We start from the raw sequence: 12,871 nt of genomic DNA on the forward strand, positions 1-12,871 counted from the left end.
TACATACAAGAGGTTATTTTGAATATTTCTACCTCTGCACTTTTTTGCCAAAACTTTGAATGTTACAGAATTTAAGTGTGACTTATTTTATTATACTGTCAACCAGTGTTGGCGTTAACACACTTTTTGTTTTGTTTTTTATTGTTTTTTTACCATTTGTGGCCCACAGCTAATGTTTTAAAGGCCCACGGCACATTCTAAAAATACTATTAAAATAAACAAAAACATAACAAAAGTAAAATAAAAAAGCTTGAAGGTGAAATGTAATTTAGAAAAAGTTGCAATGTTGACTAATAAAACAAAGCTGTTTTTTTTCCTTTCAAACTGTCATTGCTCAAAACATAAAATTGAACCAAAATCAATGTTATAATGAATTATTGACCTATCAAAGGTTCCGATTACTTCACATCAAATATTGCACTTTGAAAAATATTTTTGGTGGAAGATTTTGCATATTTTGTGTGTTTGCCATAAAAAACATAGTTTTTTTGACAAAAAAGGGCGGAAAACAAACAAACAAAAAAAAAACATTAAAAAAAATAAAACATATTGAAATGAGGAATAGATCTGAAGTTCATGTAGACTCCAGAGATTTAAGTGTTAAATATAAAAGGTATGTATGCCCTGGCACACCATTATCATCATTTCATGACCCTAGCAAAACACTTTTTACACTTTTATACTGAAATAAATACACCTACAACTTATTAAATAAAAACATAGAAAAAACTACCAGCAGCGGTAAAGTTTAGATCCATGAAGGAAAGAAGAAAGTGAATGAATGTTTATAACTGAATACATTTACATATGTATACACATTTGTTTTCTTTTGTATTATCTTTTTTAATGAATTAAGTAACGTTTATGACAACCTTTTTCCAAAACACAATATAGAATGTGAGATATAACAGGATAATGCATACATTTGTCATTTGTTTTCAAAACGCTTACAAAAAAGTGGCACCCCATTTTTATGACTTGATGGGGTCCCTGGGACCCCATTTTGAAAATTCCTAGCGCCAACACTGCTGTCAACAGAGGAGAAAAAATGCTTTATTTAAAAAAAAATATTATTTATAAAGCAAGTTCGAGTATCATTGGCAAATGTTCACCTAGTCCCGGCCTTGGCGTGCTGCCCGCCTTGGCACGCATATGTGTCCTCTTTTTGGGATTTCAGAATATGGTCAGCCTATTATTACATCAGCAAGACAAGGTGACATTCACATATTTCCAGTGTCCTCACCCATTCACAAACTGATAGTAAGTTGATCCTTGTACGGTCGACAGGTGTTTGTGGTCTTTTAGCATCATTTGACACAGACCTGTCCTGGATTTTCACTTTCACCGCAAAGTTTACAAACACTGCCCTCCATCATGTGGATCCACAACCGGGTCCTGATCCCAGTTGTGACATCGGTGAAAACTTTTATACGTTTCCATCCACCGGCTTCAATCACACATGAACTTGTTTGTACTAGACCCACTGATACAGTTGAGTTGAGTTTGTGTTTATTTCGAACATGATACAACATGATACATCACAATTTCCAGTTTCTCTATTCAGTAGGTTCGAAAAGGAGTAGGAAGAAGCAGAGTTTATTTCATCCTCCCCCTTTTCCTTTACATAGCAGCTGCTAAAACTTTTGTTCACTTCCTGTTCTCAATGTATTCACAATATACTCCATAAGTAATAATAATAATAAATACTAATTAGTGAAGTAAGTTATATTTCATATGGTGAGATAAATAAGATTATCTAGAAAATTAATGGTTGGATGAAATAAATTCAGAATGTTTATCATGGTTCTTCTTCTTTGTACTTTGTAAAAACTTTAAGTTTGAAGAGTTTTTTGAAGTGGATCATATTAGTACATTGTTTGATTTCTTTGCTTAATCCATTCCATAATTTAATTCCACATACTAATATATTGAAGGTCTTAATGCGTTATGTGACCTGACCTGTGTCAGGTCAGGTCGGTTGGATCTGCTACTGGTAACCTGTAATCCAGTACAACCTGTTTCAGGGTCGGGCTGCCGGCGACTCAACTGGCACTCCCATCAGTGCCCAACTGGGGCTGTTGAGGTGGGTGGCTAGACACCCTGGTGGAAGCAAAAACAAGATTCGCCAAAGGCCAAAGGGCACTCGCCCATCGGCCATCTAGCAGGGTAGGAAGAGCTCAACATCCTTGGCCGGACGTCTTCCTAGGAGAAGGACAACTCTGACTACAAACCTGGGTATGTAATACCCGTAGACTTGGTGTTTACACTGCACCGTTGGGCGGATGAGCTGAACAAACCAGCAAACGGCCAGGGCGGAGGAGGTCTATACATATATATAGACTCAACGACCATGTGTAAAGGAGTAAACCTTCCAAAATCAGGAGTGGAGCCCCGAAGGCGGATTGGTGCCTTGCAAACACTGTTTCGGCAGCTCCTGCAGCCAACCTGATGCCAAACGTCATGCTCAGCATTCCTTTGGATTTTATCAGCAAGGCCGAGAGGGGGATCCTGACGACTGGGCAACCCAGGATCTCCGTATGTAATGCCCAGGCTTACGCTCTGGAGAGGACACTCCAGCTTCACTTTTAACCAAGTGTGGAAACAACACGGATTCTGACAGTTACGGGTTATAAGCCCCCATCCAATTGGCGTAGGAAAGGGGCGCCACGGGTCAGTTTCGACGGTGGAAGGGATCATCGTGTCTCATCGGTCGACTACCGTCCGCCTTAAGCCAGGCAGCCCCTGGTCAAAAAGGTGTCGTCCCGCCAACGTTTGCATGCTTCAGTAGGTGCCTGGAGCTTAGTGTACGGCAAAGGCATGAAAAGCAGACGGTTAATTTTATGTACCAGACAAACAAAACAAGAAAAGAAAGAAGACTCCAGCTCTTCGATTAGCAAGCTGGAATGTGCGACCAATGTGTACAGGAATCTCTGATGACCTTCGTGAAGTGGACGACGCCAAAAAGACGGCCATCATAGATAAGGAGCTTGCCAGGCTTGATGTCAGCATAGCTGCTCTTCAAGAAACTAGGCTAGCCTCCAGTGGGTCTCTCAGAGAGGCTAACTGTACATTATTTTGGAAAGGTAGAGAACCTGAGGAGCCTTGTCAGCAAGGAGTTGGTTTTGCAGTCAGAAACACACTTTTGGCATCAGTGGAACCTCCATCAGGAGGTACCGAGCGATTGCTGTCTATCCGTCTCAGCACTGCTACAGGTCCAGTGAACATTCTCAGTGTCTATGCTCCTACTCTTTGTTCAACTGAGGAGATTAAAGATAGATTCTATGAGCAACTTGATGAGCAGATCAAGGGTTTTCCTAAAGATGAGTGCTTAATCGTCCTTGGCGATTTTAATGCCAGAGTAGGCGCAGACCATGCATCATGGCCATCTTGCTTGGGACACCATGGCATCGGAAAGATGAACATAAATGGCCAGAGGCTCCTGGAGCTATGCACCTATCACAACCTCTGTATTAGAAACACCTTTTTTAAGAGCAAACCATCGCACAAAGTATCATGGAAACATCCCAGGTCTCATCGATGGCATCAGCTTGATCTGATAATCACGAGGCGGTCGTCACTAAATAACATTCTTATTACTAGAAGCTATCATAGTGCAGATTGCAATACGGACCATGCCCTTGTGAGCGCCAAAGTGCGCCTTCAGCCCCGTAAAATTCATCGCTCCAAAGCAAAGAGTCGTGCCTGCATTGACACATCAAATATGTCAATTTCATGCAAGGTGGATGATTATGTATCAACCCTGGACCAAGCTCTTCAAAACCTGCCGGAGCATAATGCTACAGCAAAATGGAACGCCATTAAAGAAGCAATTTACAATACAGCTATTTCTACTTTTGGGAAGAGGGAAAGAACTAGTCACGACTGGTTTAATGCCTATCTACCAATCATGGAACCAGCAATTGAGGCCAAATGCAAAGCATTTTTGGCATTCAAGAGATGTCCAAATGCTCAGTCACTTGCAACACTTAAAAGTACTCGTTGTTCCACACAGCGCATTGCCAGACAGTGTGCAAACAACTTTTGGCAGCAGCTCTGCGAAGATATCCAGATGAGTGCTGAATCTGGTAACATCCGTGGCATGTACAATGGTATAAAGAAAGCAGTAGGACCTGTTATAAAACGGACTACTCCAATTAAATCTCGGATAGGGGAGAAGATTACCAATCGAGAAGAACAGATGGTCAGATGGGTGGAGCACTACTCAGAACTATACAGCCGTGAAACAACTGTCTCTGATGCTGCTCTAATTTATACGAAGGAGCTACCAATCATGAATGAACTTGACGAAGTGCCTACAATGGTAGAGCTTGAAAAAACTATTGATTCACTTCCATCTGACAAAGCACCAGGTAACGATAACATTCCACCTGAAGCTATCAAGCAAGGGAAGCCTGCCCTGCTTAAACCGCTGTACGAATTACTGTGTCTTTGCTGGGAAGAAGAAGGAGTACCTCAGGACATGCGTGATGCCACTATTGTGTCACTTTATAAGAATAAAGGGGACCGCAGTGACTGTAATAGCTATAGAGGAATTTCTCTCTTGAACATCGTTGGAAAGGTTTATGCACGCATAATCCTAAACAGGCTACAGATACTTGCAGATCGTATCTATCCTGAATCCCAATGTGGTTTCAGGGCTGGAAGATCGACGACCGACATGATATTTTCAGTCAGGCAGATTCAAGAGAAGAGTAGAGAACAAGGTCAACCTCTTTACATGATGTTCATAGATCTAACTAAGGCTTTCGATCGTGTCAGCAGGAAGGGCCTGTTCAAGCTACTACAAAAGATTGGATGTCCTCCAAAACTACTCAGCATGTTGATCTCTTTCCATTCCAACATGAAGGGAACAGTCTTGTATGATGGATCCTGTTCGGACTCCTTCTCTATCAACAGTGGTGTTAAGCAGGGCTGCGTCTTAGCACCAACTCTTTTTGAAATATTCTTCTCTATACTCCTGTCCTACGCTTTTGACACATCCATTGAGGGTGTCTATCTACACACACGGTCTGACGGAAAATTGTTCAATCTGGCAAGATTACGTGCGAAAACCAAAAGGAGGTCAGTGTTAATCCGAGAGATGCTTTTTGCAGACGATGCTGCTCTTGTTACCAACACCAAAGAAGCCTTACAACGTCTAAGTGACTGTTTTGCGAATGCTTGTGAACAGTTTGGACTTATAGTTAGCCTGCAGAAAACCAATGTCAGTGTTCAAGGTGCTGCAAATCCTGCTATCAAGATGAATGGTGTCACTTTAGAAGTAGTAGATAATTTTATATACCTAGGCTCGACAATCAGCAATAAACTCTCGCTTGATGTTGAACTTGCCAGGAGGCTTGGAAAGGCAAATACCATCATGGCTAAACTAGCAAAGCGAGTATGGGAAAACAACGCTCTTACTCAACATACAAAGATCTGAGTTTATCAGGCCTGCATTCTCAGCACTTTACTCTACGGAAGCGAGACCTGGACTACTTACATGAGACAAGAGCGTCGACTTAACGCTTTTCACATGCGGTGCATCAAACGTATCCTTGGTATTAGTTGGCAGGACCATATTCCACACAGTGTCATTCTTCAGCGGGCTAATATCCATAGCATGAACTCTCTTCTTAGCCAGCGCCGTCTTCGATGGCTGGGACATGTTCGGCGGATGGAGGACGGACGGCTTCCCAAGGACATTATGTATGGACAACTGGCTGCTGGTTCCAGACATGTTGGTCGTCTCTCCCTCCGGTTCAAGGACGCATGCAAGAGAGATCTAAAGGCGTGTAATATTCCCTTGGACAGCTGGGAGATACAGGCGGAGAACCGAAATGTCTGGCGTCAAGCGGTTAGACGGGGTATCGCAGAGGCTGATTTGAGGAGAGGCCAGCTCGCAGAGGAGAAGAGAGACAGGAGGAAACAAACTGCAAATACCATCGCACAGCAGGAGCGGGATGAAGTCTCTACACATGTTTGCACTAAGTGCAACCGGGACTGTCACTCAAGAGTTGGCTTGTACAGCCATGCTAGGCGTTGTCAACAAACATGAATGTACCGTATCAACAAAACATCAAGTTCAAATGTGAAAATTATAATTAGATATGTGCATTGTATAATTACAACACTCATTAAAACTGAAAATATATTACTAATAATTGACTAAAATAGGATGAGAAAACTATTTAAATAAAAAAAACAAAAAACTATTAATAATAATTAAAGTACCATTACAAAATTAAAAAAATAAATAATATAAATACATTAAAAATAAATTAAATAAAAAGTTAAACATCAAATCGAAATAAGTGTCTGACACAAGAGCGTAAATTAGCATGGTCATCTGTGACTAAGCTGCCAAAGAGAATGCGTTATGTGAGTATAAATGTTTTAAGTTACATTTTTCTGTAGAACATATTACATAAATTAATTACTTGGGTTTAGTGATCTCTTTTGCTAAAATACATTATTACTGGGCTACACAGCTAATTAATTAATTCTGTTTTCTAGTTATTAATAGTGTCCTAAAAAATCAAAACATTTAAAAGAGAGCTTCAAGTTTATGCATTTGTTTTAAACAAAAATGATATACTTTTAATCCCGCTCATAGCCGTATTTAAGACTTTTCACAAGGTTTTGATACAATTCAATACATTTTAAGGACCGAAATTCAAATTATTTAGGTCCTATTAGGCAAAACCAACTTTTCTTACCTATTGGTACCTGTTTTTTTGTATTTGGGATCTGCATTTGTCCAGAAATTTGAAATCAAACCACGACGCAGGTAATCTTGCCATCTTTCATACTTGTTACGAATGAGCCATTTGGACTTTGGGGTCAGTAGAAGTGGGATTCTTTGGCTACCTCACGATTCGATTAGGAATAAGGAGCTACGATTCGATTAAAAATCGATTATTGATGCGTCTCTAATTTATGTATATTGATGCAGTTTTACATTTCTTTTCGTTTCACTAAATAAGCGTTGCAACTTTAATAAAACAATTAATTTTGAATAAGAAATAGTTAAATTGATTCCCACATTTATTAAATCAATGAAAAGGTGTGCAAAACTAGACCATAAGTGCCCGATAATAAAGAAGCTGGTCGGATCTCTCGGTGAGGTGGCTTGCTGCAGTCATTACTTTCTTTACAATAAATACATTGATTATCGATTATTGACGTTTACTAATCGATTCTATAATCGTCCATGTCCAAATTGCAATGCATCTAAAAATCTATTATTTCCCCCACATCTGGGGGTCATATATTTTTTTCTACATTGAAAACACTTCCTTGTGGTCTACATAACATGTAATGGTGGTTCTTTGGTCAAAATGTTGCATAGATTATGTTTTACAGATCATCTTCAAGCCGCTTTCTGACAGTCTTTTCAGGATGCGCCGTTTTGTGGGCGGTCTTATTTACATGCCTCCACTTCGACAGCGTCTTCTCCCCGTCATGTCCGTTGTAGTTTTTAGCGCTTCCATAGTGAGTCGACTGACAGATTAAGTTCAAACTATATTTGTATTAGAAATGCGTAGGATGCATGTGCATGTTTGAGCCAGTTTGCCCCACAACAAGAGGATAGAGAAAAAGAAGGAACTTATTGACTACAATGGCGAACTCCCATAGCAGACTCATGCAAAGTAATTTGGGTAATGTGTAGCATATATGGATAATCCGCTGACGTCATCGGTGTGAAAAAAGTCACATGACAGAGCAAATTTCAACAGGCTTGTTTAGAGGAAGTACAAAACCCAAAACAAGTGAAGTTCGAACTGAGAAACTTAAATTTTTTTTGCAAATAATCATTAACTTAGAATTCAATGGCGGCAACACATTGCAAAAAAGTTGGCACAGGGGCATTTTTACCACTGTGTTACATGGCCTTTCCTTTTAACAACACTCAGCAAACGCTTGGGAACTGAGGAGACCAACTTTTTAAGCTTTTCAGGTGGAATTATTTCCCATTCTTGCTTGATGTACAGCTTAAGTTGTTCAACAGTCCGGGGTCTCTGTTGTGGTATTTTAGGCTTCATAATGCGCCACACATTTTCAATGGGAGACAGTACTCGACTACAGGCAGGTCAGTCTAGTACCCGCACTCTTTTACTATGAAGCCACGCTGTTGTAATATGTGGCTTGGCATTGTCTTGCTGAAATAAGCAGGGGCGCCCATGATAACGTTGCTTGGATGGCAACATATGTTGCTCCAAAACCTGTATGGACCTTTTAGCATTATACCTCTGCATTGCCTCCACGGTTTGATTTCACATTTTTGGGACTTATGCAGATCTCAAATACACAAAAACAAGTACCAATAGGTAAGAAAAGTTGGTTTAGCATGATAGGCCCTTATTTAAGTATTTTGCCTTAGTTACATCATCGGATATCTCCATATATGGTAGAAGTTTCCTCAAAGAGCTTTGCGCTAGTCTGCCATTTTAATTTAGTTGTAGTCAATAAGCTCCTTCTTTTTCTCTAACCTCTTGTTGCTGGCTCGTACATGCACATGCATCCTCCGCTGTTGCCATTTGTAATATAAAGTAACGAAAAGTTCTAACTTACTGTACATTCGTCAGTAGTCGCAATACGTAAGCGGCAGTGGCGTGCACCTGCCATCATGGAAAAGAAAAAAAAAGTAAAAAGAAAAAAAAAAAAATTAAATTGTTATATGTATCCAGTGATTATACTAAAGTTATTTTCCATTTAACTTCACCAGTTTTAGATTATTTTTATTTTTATTTTCACATTTAAAATACTGAGAAGAGACGGTGCGGTGTCAGCAGCCAGTTGAGGCACGTCACTGCGTTGTGCCTCACCATGGATTGTGCGTAATGACTCGGCTAACTGCTGGCCTGCTGTGCAGTGAGACCGTATTGCTGTATGAATTATATTATACATTTCCATAGTTTAGTTAGCTGAGGTATATAATGTACAGTGTATTTTGTCAACAACTGTATGTGTGTAACGTATTTTTAGTGCTGAGCGATCATAAAACTGCTGCCAAGACACACTGTGTGAGGCTCGTCTCATAACCCCGCCTCCTGGTGCCGGTTAACACTCCCGCCGCAGAATGCATCGCCCGACGGGAGCGCCACACCAACCAAAGCCCACACCCAAACCCTCCACGTGCAAGACCGAATCCACCCAAAAAAAGTCACTTAACAAGAAGCCAAAAAGTGCAAAAACAACAATGCTCGCGTGGCGCGCCGGAGGAGCCGTGAACAGGGACACAACATTAGGTACACCTGCAGAATGCAGCGCGGATTTCATATTTCATTCATTCACAACGCTCCTGCATTTATAAGTAAAGGTAAGACCATAATAACGTTTTTTAAATTAAATGTGCTTTATTGTGTGCTACAGTTTGTAAGTGTAAAGTTAAAGTTAGGTTAAAGTACCAAGGATTGTCACACACACACTAGGTGTGGTGAAATTTGTACTCTGCATTTGACCCATCCCCTTGTTCACCCCCTGGGAGGTGAGGGGAGCAGTGGGCAGCAGCGGCGCCGTGCCTGGGAATAATTTTTGGTGATTTAACCCCCAATTCCAACCCTTGATGCTGAGTGCCAAGCAGGGAAGAATGCTGGTATGAGCTTTTAAACATAACCCGTTAACTGCTGCCAATCAAATTGTGAATAAGATACTCTTTAGGGTTCATATGTTTGTAAATCTGACTGTGATAAAGTCAGTGCCTCACCTGACATGAACGTCACCGCACGCCACTGGTAAGCGGTAAAAACGAAAACATGGCTGTCGGGAAGAAGACGCTGTCAATGTGTAGGCATGTAAATAAAACCATAAAACGGCACATCCTGAGGAGACAAAGCGACTTGAAGATTGTCTGTAAAACACAATCTATGCAACATTTTGACCAAAGGACCACCATCACATCTTATGTAGACCACAAAGAAGTGTTTTACACGTAGAAAAAAAGCATGATATGACCCTTTCAGACTTTTCAATATTCTGCTGATACCCTGACATTCCTTTGGCGAGTTTCCACGTGGTGCCAGATGTGCTTCTTGTTTTTGTTCATACTTTGAGTGTCTTACTGCTCCAACTAAGCTCCCCTTGTGTCGCAATAAATATTTTTTTTTGGCTGCACCTGCAAAAAAAAGTCATGGCACCGTGACACTTAGCATGGTGGAACTCATACACTATTGTTCTTTTGGTAATAAAATCTAAAGAGCCAGCTGGCTCATCTTGCTTGTCTGCTATGTTTTTGTGAGAAGTGTGGCTTGTCATCATGCGTTAATGTGTTGAATAAATAAATGAGTTACTGCCGTTGAAACAGTTTTATGATAGCCCAGTTTGAATGAATGACTGCCTGAATGACAACAATGCGGAAGACGAGCGAACAAAGCTGCTCTTGTAGGAGTTGCAGACACAAACATGTAGGAATGTACCGACGTGATGATGAAAATCTTAAGAAAGTCTGAATTTAAGAGCTGACCTGCTCGGCCAGAAGTTGCTGCTGCTGCTGCCTCTGCTCTCTGAAGAGCTGCTGCTTCTGCTGTTCCATCATGTGCATCTGCACCCTCTTCTCCTGCTCCATCGCCATCATCTGTTTCATCATGGCCGCTTGCTGCTGGTTGCCCACGTAGCCCGGAGGTGGACCCGAGCCCTGGTTGGGCCCCACCCCTGAGGCCACGCCACCTGCGGGGTGTGGAGGTGGGATGGCGCCGGGTGGCCGGGACATTCCCACCACGCCTTGCTCCTGCAGGGACAGCAAAAAGATGACAACAATTATTCATAAATTCGAATTAATCCATCATAAAGTCAATTTGAGATTACACACTTCTAAAGTTGACTCATTTAAATCTACGGTTTCTCACTTTCCAACTGAGTAAACTACTTTGTTCTCCTTTCAAAGTGGAAGCTGTATACATCAATCCCGCTTATGCCGACAACCAGTGTGTGTTGATCAACTCATCAAGTCTTGGTCCACTCTGTTCTTATAATCATTCAAAAGTGCTCGCTTAAGATGACATTGACATATTTAGACCTGGAATTTTAACTTTTTAAGGTCAAGGCAAGCGTTGCCTTAAAGGAGTGCTCATATTTTAGGGCACCAAGGAAAGTTATAAGGGCACCAAGGCAAACATAATTTTCTTTCGAGGCAGGGGCTCTAAAGCATATATATATATATATATATAGCATATATATATATATATATATATATATATATATATATATATATATATATATATATATATATATATATATATATATATATATATATATATATATATATATTAGGGCTGCAACTAACGATTAATTTGATAATCGATTAATCTGTCGATGATTACTTTGATTAATCGATTAATAATCGGATAAAAGAGACAAACTACATTCCTATCCTTTCCAGTATTTTATTGAAAAAAACCCACCATACTGGTACTATACTTATTTTGATTATTGTTTCTCAGCTGTTTGTACATGTTGCAGTTTATAAATAAATGTGTATAAAAAAATTAAAAAAATTAAATAATGCGCATAGCATAGATCCAACAAATCGATGACTAAATTAATCGCCAACTATTTTTATAATCGATTTTAATCAATTTAATCGATTAGTTGTTGCAGCCCTATGTATAATATATTAGGGCTGCAATATATTATATATATATATATATATATATATATATATATTCATATATATATATATATATATATATATAAATATATATATATATATATATATATATATATATATATATATATATATATATTCATATATATGTATATATATATATATTCATATATATGTATATATATATATATATATATATATATATATATATATATATATATATATATATATATATATATATATATATATATATACATATATATATATATATATATATATATATATATATATATATATATATATATATATATATATATATATATATATACATACATACATACATACCGTACATACACACACTACCGTTCAAAAGTTTGGGGTCACCCAAACAATTTTGTGGTATAACCTTCATTTCTAAGAACAAGAATAGACTGTCGAGTTTCAGATGAAAGTTCTCTTTTTCTGGCCATTTTGAGCGTTTAATTGACCCCACAAATGTGATGCTCCAGAAACTCAATCTGCTCAAAGGAAGGTCAGTTTTGTAGCTTCTGTAACGAGCTAAACTGTTTTCAGATGTGTGAACATGATTGCACAAGGGTTTTCTAATCATCAATTAGCCTTCTGAGCCAATGAGCAAACACATTGTACCATTAGAACACTATAGTGATAGTTGCTGGAAATGGGCCTCTATACACCTATGTAGATATTGCACCAAAAACCAGACATTTGCAGCTAGAATAGTCATTTACCACATCAGCAATGTATAGAGTGTATTTCTTTAAAGTTAAGACTAGTTTAAAGTTATCTTCATTGAAAAGTACAGTGCTTTTCCTACAAAAATAAGGACATTTTAATGTGACCCCAAACTTTTGAATGGTAGTGTATATATATATATATATATATATATATATATATATATATATATATATATATATATATATATATATATCTATATCTATCTATCTATCTATCTATCTATCTATCTATCTATCTATCTATCTATCTATCTATCTATCTATCTATCTATCTATCTATCTATCTATCTATCTATCTATATATATATATATATATATATATATATATATATATACATATATATATATATATATATATATATATATATATATATATATATATATATATATATATATATATATATATATACAGTCATGTTGTAAGACCCAACTGCGCCCAAGACCCAACCTCCGGGCTGATGATTTTAGGTTGTCCTGAAGAATTTGGAAGTAATCCTCTTTTTTCATTGTCCCC

General features: G+C 38.5%; 1 protein-coding gene across 1 annotated transcript in view; it reads right to left on the bottom strand.

Moving 5' to 3' along the window:
• Positions 1-12,871, bottom strand: part of maml3 (mastermind-like transcriptional coactivator 3) — a 328,137-nt gene that overhangs the window by 24,061 nt on the left and 291,205 nt on the right. The window contains exon 4 of the mRNA XM_062026728.1: positions 10,463-10,726. Coding sequence (XP_061882712.1) covers positions 10,463-10,726 — 264 coding nt within the window. The remainder of the gene's footprint in view (positions 1-10,462; positions 10,727-12,871) is intronic.

Source organism: Entelurus aequoreus, linkage group LG18 (assembly GCF_033978785.1).
Source record: "Entelurus aequoreus isolate RoL-2023_Sb linkage group LG18, RoL_Eaeq_v1.1, whole genome shotgun sequence".
NCBI lineage: Eukaryota > Metazoa > Chordata > Actinopteri > Syngnathiformes > Syngnathidae > Entelurus > Entelurus aequoreus.